Source organism: Hordeum vulgare, chromosome 3H (assembly GCF_904849725.1).
Source record: "Hordeum vulgare subsp. vulgare chromosome 3H, MorexV3_pseudomolecules_assembly, whole genome shotgun sequence".
Taxonomy (NCBI): Eukaryota; Viridiplantae; Streptophyta; class Magnoliopsida; order Poales; family Poaceae; genus Hordeum; species Hordeum vulgare.
This window is the reverse complement of record NC_058520.1, coordinates 359,980,781-359,987,466: the sequence shown is the minus strand read 5'-3', so window position 1 is coordinate 359,987,466 and position 6,686 is coordinate 359,980,781. Positions and strand designations below refer to the sequence as shown.

Here is a 6,686-nt window from a genome sequence, read left to right as displayed (position 1 = left end):
GTGCTGGAAGAAGATGAAGGGGTCGGACGAGCAGCATGACTCAGGTGAGCGAGCTGCAACAGCATCGAAGAAGAGCGGCGGCAGCGGCCTGACGGGCAGCAGAAACAGCTAGTTAGGAGCGCGGCGGCAATGCTCGAAGTAGGCGAGGAAGAACCCGATAGCATGACGAAGAACGACGCGGACGGTAGCGTTCCCGCGTCTAGGGAGGCAGCGCGACGCATGCCGTGTAGAAGTCGACGCGCGTGGGCGATGGAGTGGATCGCGCATCGTGGCGCTATGTCCCAAAGGGGTGACGAAGCGGCATCATGTAGGTCGTGGCGTTGACGGGAAGACCTCGGGGCGGCAGTGTGGACCGCCTGTCGTGGCGCTACGACCCAAAAGGGGTGATACAACGATGATGTGTGGGTTGATGCAGTCACGGGGATGGCCTCGAGCGGTAGCGGGGACTGCACGCCGCAACGCTATAGCCCGAAGGGGTCTGTAGAGGCAGCTCCCGGGTTAGTGCAACCGCGGGGAGAACCACGGGGCGACGACGTTGTGGCCTAACAGGGCGACACAACGGCAGCCCATTGCTCGATCGATGGAGGGGCACATTGAACTCGGGGACAACCTTCACAGGACCTACGGAGGCACATGCAACCGACTGATCATGTCAGTCATACGATGTGGATGGAGTCGATCGTGGTGGACGGGTGATCAATCCGATCACAAAGCGAGGACGGGGGCGCTGCTTGGTGACGATGACAATGTCGTGGACGGTGAAGTGGGGGTGATCGAGCAGACCAAGGCGACGATGCCCGGCGGGAAGCGGTGTGCGGGAGGAGGACGACGATGGGCCGTGAGCCCGAGGCAGCCGAGAACTGGCAAGCCCAATGCAACCGGCAGACCCAAGGCAGCCGACAAGGGGGCGGACAAGCTGAGGCAGCCGATAGTCGGCAAGTCTAATGCAGCCAATGATCCCGAGGCGGCTGGCGAGTGGTGACGAAGACGGTAGGTGGGTGATGCAGACGTCCTATTTGATGCGGGGTGGCGAAGATTGGCATAGAGCGACGGGCGGGCAGATGCACGGGCGACGGTCGTGACGGGCCGCCCGCGACGCGCAAGACCGTCGGGTCGGAGTAGAGGCCAACTGGTCGCGTCAGTGTCGGAGTAGAGGCGCGGGGTCGAAGACGGTGGCGGGCGATGCAAACCGACCTTAGATAGGCAAACAAAAAAAAACGCCGATCAAATAGACCGGCGGAAGAGAGAAACCCCGGATCAAGAGATCGGGAAAAAGACTCTCTATGACAGCCGATCAACATGACCGACGGACGAACCCTAGGTACGGGCGACGCGACCCCCGATGACGATCATGGAGGCCGACCGCCCCGGGGACGACGCGCTGGGCGGAAGCGATGAGCAGCGGCTAGGGTTGGATCGGTTAGGCTGATACCACGTTGGAAGAGAGAGAAGGATTGGTGAAATCGATGGTTGTTGTATTAAGCCTCATGAGTGGGTATATATAGGAGCACATATTTGGAGGATAAGAAGCCTCCCCTAAAAATAAGGTAGGAGACGGATTACAAATCCTAAACTATCAAATACATGCACATGAAATCCTTTGTCTGCTCGAGGACCTCTATCACGGCCCCTAAACTAGTCAGCTCGAAGATTTTTAAAGACCAAGGTCGATGATAGATGGATTACATTCCCGCACTCCTTATGAAGATGGTTAAGATAACCACAAACAACACACTAGTCGAGGAGTCTTTCGTACTTGACCACGAAGATCTTCCTCTTCTTCTTAATGACCAAAGACACAACGTTTTTTAAAGGTTTTGTGGCATCCATCTATATGGACACACAAACAATTTCCTTTAAAATCTTGAGACTTAGACTCAGCATACACAAACTCATCGGCTCGTGATGGCCCGGAGCTTTTATGAGATGGAAGAAGAGGTCCGGCAGGTCATGAATTCTTTTTTTTTTTTACAACTCTGGCAGGTCATGAATTTGAATCCACATCTTCATCTTATTGAGCAAGATAGTCGATGGCCTCAATAGAGGAAGCTGCTAAAATTTAATTTTGGATAGACAACTGAAACAGCTGGCCCACTTGGGCTGAACAGGCGAGGGCTCGAACTTGCATCCGGCTTGTGTAACACTGGGCACTGCAGAACAGCAGAAACCTACGAGAACCAGAGTCCAGCCGACGAGCCGCCGCCTCGCGATCACCGAAGGCAATGGAGACGCCGTCTCCATGGAGGGTCCTCGAGTTCTACAGCGGTATCGGCGGCATGGTACTCATATCCCCCTTCTACTCCCGTACTTCACCTCAATCCTGCGGCATATCTAACGGCGACTAGGGTTTTGTTTTGCCGCCTCCTTTGTTCGCAGCGGTACTCCCTAGCATCGTCGGGCGTTCGCGCGGAGGTGGTGGAGGCCTTTGACATCAACGACGTCGCCAACGACGTATACGAGCACAACTTCGCCCACCGCCCCTGCCAGGTGCGCTCCGTTCCCCCAGAAATCTATAAGCCCTAGCAAACATGGATCTAGGCGAAAACCGGAAGTTTCTTGCTGTGTTAAGCACTACTGATTCGTGGTGGTGAAAACTTTAGGCGAGGAAACTGGTATATATTCTCCTGATACCGGTAGTATCTCGACTAGCAGCGATGATTAAGGACTGTAACTCCGCATCAAATTCTTTTTTTGACACCGCAAGTACCCTTCTTAGCATGTATGCATTGTGTTCTATGCATAATTTGCTCATGTATGTGATTACTAAATTGGAGGAATACTTGGTGAATTTATTTGAACTGACTACATTGTTAGAAAGAACTTGACTATAGGCTGGTTGGATTTTTACTGAACTATATTGCAGCGAAGGAACATGTTAATTTTGACCGCACTACCTGTACTGTTATGTCACTGCAGGGAAACATTCAAACACTCACTGCTGGTGATCTAGACAAGTACAAGGCACATGCATGGCTCCTTTCTCCTCCATGTCAACCATACACACGGCAAGGTTTGCTTCTGGAGCAGCTTCCTTTTGACATTACCTGCTTCAGTTTCAAATTTCACTAATATGGGTGGATTGCCATGCAGGACTTCAGAAGCACTCAGCTGATGCCCGGGCCTTTTCATTTATAAAGATTTTAAGCCTTATGCAAAACATGAGCTTTCCTCCACAAATGTTATTTGTGGAGAATGTTGTCGGATTCGAGGTTTTTTTAAGCTTAAAATTATTTGAAACACAGTTGACTGTAGTATTTGGACCTCTATCAATATCAGTTGCCTGTGACAGGTGTCTGATACACATGACCAGTTGCTAGGGGTCCTTTCAACTCTCAATTTCAACACACAAGAATTCATCCTAAGCCCCTTGCAGTTTGGTGTCCCATATTCTAGACCGCGCTACTTCTGTTTGGTAAGAACTTGTGCATCTGCCTGTTGTTCCATTGCAATCAGTCGGCATATCTTAGCCACAACATGTCATGGATCTTATTTCCGTTATCATCTCAATTCTTCATCACTCCTGAAGCCCCCAAATGTGCATAATGAGCTTGAGTAGATTCAAGGAGTATGTTGCTTATAATTGGTACAAATATGAGTTTGCCAAGCACCTAGAAGAGATCATAGCTAACCATAGGAAACTATTATGGGTTTCCAGTTTCTTCAGAAGTGGGAAACTTCAGGACACAGTTCCTGAGGAATTCCATAACTATTTAACCATACTTTATCTACAGGCGAAACAGGAACCTATGTGTTTTCCAAATCCATCAGTCAATGAGAAGCTGCTTAGGACACCTACATTCCTAACATTGAACGCTACGACAGCTCAGAATAGCTATGACCAGAATGAAGATGATCTGGAAGTAGTATGTAATCCAATAAGAAACTTCCTTGAAGCACAAAGTATTGTTATTGGAGACGGGGAGTGTTCAGCCATCATCTCTGACTGTAAGTACATGCCTGCAGTTTGTATTTAAATTGTCAGGATGTTTGAAGCAGCAGGTCCACCAATATAGTTTCAGCGCCACTGTCTATTATGTAGTTAAGGAGGCTCATGGATGCACTCCGAGTGAAACTGCTTCACAGGACTACACAGTTCCGCTAAGCTTGATTGAACGGTGGGGAAATGCTATGGGTATCCTTAGTTCCTTCTTGACACTTGTCCTCATAATGAGTAGGAATGTACTTCTGTATACATGTTATTGCTACCTTTTTGTTAACTAATGCTTGACTGTGGTGAGTTGGTGAATCCTTGACTATTTGTTAGATATTGTATACCCTGAATCAAAACGGTGCTGCTGTTTTACTAAAAGTTATTATCGCTATGTGAAGGGCACAGGCTCTGTACTGGCTACATCTAAAGTAAGGTTCTTCTGTACAGTCTCTTGCCTGTCTTTAGTTCCAGTCTTCATTTTTTTTGGCACCACTCACCCTCTGGTGTTACCTCATTATTTCCACTGTTCCTTATTTTGTGATAATGTTCTTCAAATTATAGAACGTCAGACCAGTTCCAAAAGAGAACCTTGAAATTTCTTCATTAAATGAGTTGGGTCTACGTTTTTTCACACCTCGAGAGGTGAATACTTTCTCATAGTTTCACTTTCACATACATTTGCATACTTCTGTTCTCTTATGATTCATAGCATGTGGTATTCCTTTATTTTTCAGGTCGCCAATTTGCATTCTTTTCCCTCGAGTTTCCGTTTTCCGGATCACATAGGCCTCAGACAGCAGTAAGTGTTTTTAATCCCACCTTTCCCTCTGTGATGTGAATTGAGGAAGATATGTTTTGGTCATGATTCATCCAACAATAATGTAAAAGAATGAGTCATTTGTTCTAGAAATCATTATCCACTATTGAATGGCGCTTTGCTCATTTTGTAGGTATGCCATGCTGGGTAATAGTCTTAGTGTAGCGGTTGTGGCTCCTTTGCTGCGCTATCTGTTTGCCGGGGCATAGAGAAGTTCTCAATCATTTGGCAGGTGATATTCACCTTGGTGCGCCATCTGATATTTGTCAAAAATCTTGCCATACTTGAGTTGCAAGTACGATAGTTTATCCATCATTTTTTTTTCTGTGTGTCTCCTATATGTGACCATGCTCATCCTTCATGCCCCGATGCAGTTTACCGAGCTTGAAGACTTGCGATCAATCTGCCGATGGCCTAGCAGGAATTATAGTGAAGAGGTGGATGCGTGCAAAGTAAGGTGGTATGTATGGACGAAGCTCAGCCTTTGGATCTACTCCGTATACAAATACCAGTCCAACGTTGTGCCTTTCACCCACAACCATATTTTTGAGGTGCAGTTAGTAATGTGATATTTTTTTAGGGCAAGTGTAATTTGATACTTTGTGATGACATATCGTATTGCGCGCAAGAAATGGATGCAAATCAAATCCCACTGTACCTGGACAACGCACGAGTCTTGGCTTTTGAACTTTTTTTTTTTCTGTTCAACCCCTGTGAACAATATAGCCAGTCGCGTCCAAGTTTTCAGTTAAGTAGTAGTCATTTGCAGAGAAAATTGCTCAAAACCACCACAATTGTGGCAAGGGTACTCCAAAGTCATCACTTTTGTCGAAAATCACAAATAACCACCACTTCTGTGGGAAGTGAGTAACAAGAAACACTAATCCGGAATTGAGTCGCGTCTAACAGTGAAACTGACGGGTTGGACCCACTTGTTAGGCTGATTTAGCATGCCTCCCTAGATAATATGTTGAGGTGGAAGATGGCCCCATCAGTCAGCCTCTCATCTATTTTCATTTTTTTTTCTTTTCCTTAAGAGTCAACGGCGACTGGATGCACCGGCGGCGACTGGATGCACCGGCGGCATGGCTCGGCGGTGGTCTACGAGCCCAAGCTCCACGGTGATGATGAGGCGGCGTTGTGCCTCAGGGGAAGGGAGGCGACGATGATGGCACAGGGCGGCGGCGTGCCTCGGGGGAAGGGTAGGCGGCAGCTAACAGTGATGGCGTGGGCGGCGGCGCTGCAAGTAGAGCGTGCGATGGGCGAGGGCGACGGGCGCTGCAGGCGTGGGCACAGGATGACGGCGCGACGAGCAATGCCTTGCCGACGGGCGCGGGATGCGGGAGGGTGGCGCTCCGGGGCGACAGTGATGTAGGCGCGGGCATCGAACGACGACGCCGCAAGCGCGGGCAGGGGACGGTGGCGGGACTGCGATGATGTACGCACGGGCATCGGACGGCGACGCTGCAAGCGCGGGTGGGGGACGGTGGCGTGACAACCACTTGCTTGCTGGCGGCCGCGAGGAGGCGACGTTGCAAGCGCCGGCTTGTCTGCGAGGCAACGACGCTGGGCGAGGAGGGCGCAGGTAAAAGAACAATTGCTTCGTAGGATGGTTTTGCTAATTGATCACAACATATGCATCATTGGACTAATGTGTTTTCCAAGTATATTTCATAAAAGTTCAAAAGATGCTATGGCTTAAGGTTTTTGTGAAGATGCCCCTTGATGCAAGAAAGGAATAATATTGGCTCAAGCTTCAACCTAGAAGACTCTTCATTTTATATTTGTGAGAAATCACTTTTGAGTCCATAGGAAAGCCAATACTATTAAAAGGGGGCGAGGTAGTAAAATGAACTGATTGCTCAAATGGTCAAAGAACACTCACTCATTTTCCCCACATTTTCACTCTTTCGAGTTCCACATTCACAAATTTGGTGT

At 48.7% G+C, this 6,686-nt stretch overlaps 1 protein-coding gene across 3 annotated transcripts; it reads left to right on the top strand.

Annotated features, from left to right (window-relative positions):
• Positions 1-2,107: 2,107 nt before the first annotated feature.
• LOC123443860 (tRNA (cytosine(38)-C(5))-methyltransferase 2) lies at positions 2,108-5,405 on the top strand. 3 transcript variants are annotated; one of them, XM_045120399.1, is made up of 12 exons: positions 2,108-2,279; positions 2,377-2,487; positions 2,917-3,010; positions 3,091-3,209; positions 3,290-3,412; positions 3,732-3,945; positions 4,040-4,132; positions 4,265-4,359; positions 4,493-4,573; positions 4,666-4,730; positions 4,882-4,980; positions 5,123-5,405. In XM_045120399.1, the coding sequence occupies exons 1-11, from the start codon at positions 2,223-2,225 to the stop codon at positions 4,955-4,957; spliced, it is 1,128 nt and encodes a 375-aa protein (XP_044976334.1). In that variant the 5' UTR covers positions 2,108-2,222; the 3' UTR covers positions 4,958-4,980; positions 5,123-5,405. The 3 variants fall into 3 exon arrangements, 2 of the variants coding, with proteins under 2 accessions (XP_044976334.1, XP_044976333.1); XM_045120398.1 differs by having other exon boundaries at positions 4,882-4,995; XR_006630841.1 differs by having other exon boundaries at positions 4,882-5,043.
• Positions 5,406-6,686: the final 1,281 nt, after the last annotated feature.

Coding starts and splice junctions, on each gene's coding strand:
- LOC123443860 (XM_045120399.1), top strand. CDS start 2,223: ATGGAGACGCCGTCTCCATGGAGGGTCCTCGAGTTCTACAGCGGTATC. Junction 2,488..2,916: donor TCGCCCACCGCCCCTGCCAG/GTGCGCTCCGTT, acceptor ATGTCACTGCAG/GGAAACATTCAAACACTCAC. Junction 3,413..3,731: donor GACCGCGCTACTTCTGTTTG/GTAAGAACTTGT, acceptor CTTTATCTACAG/GCGAAACAGGAACCTATGTG.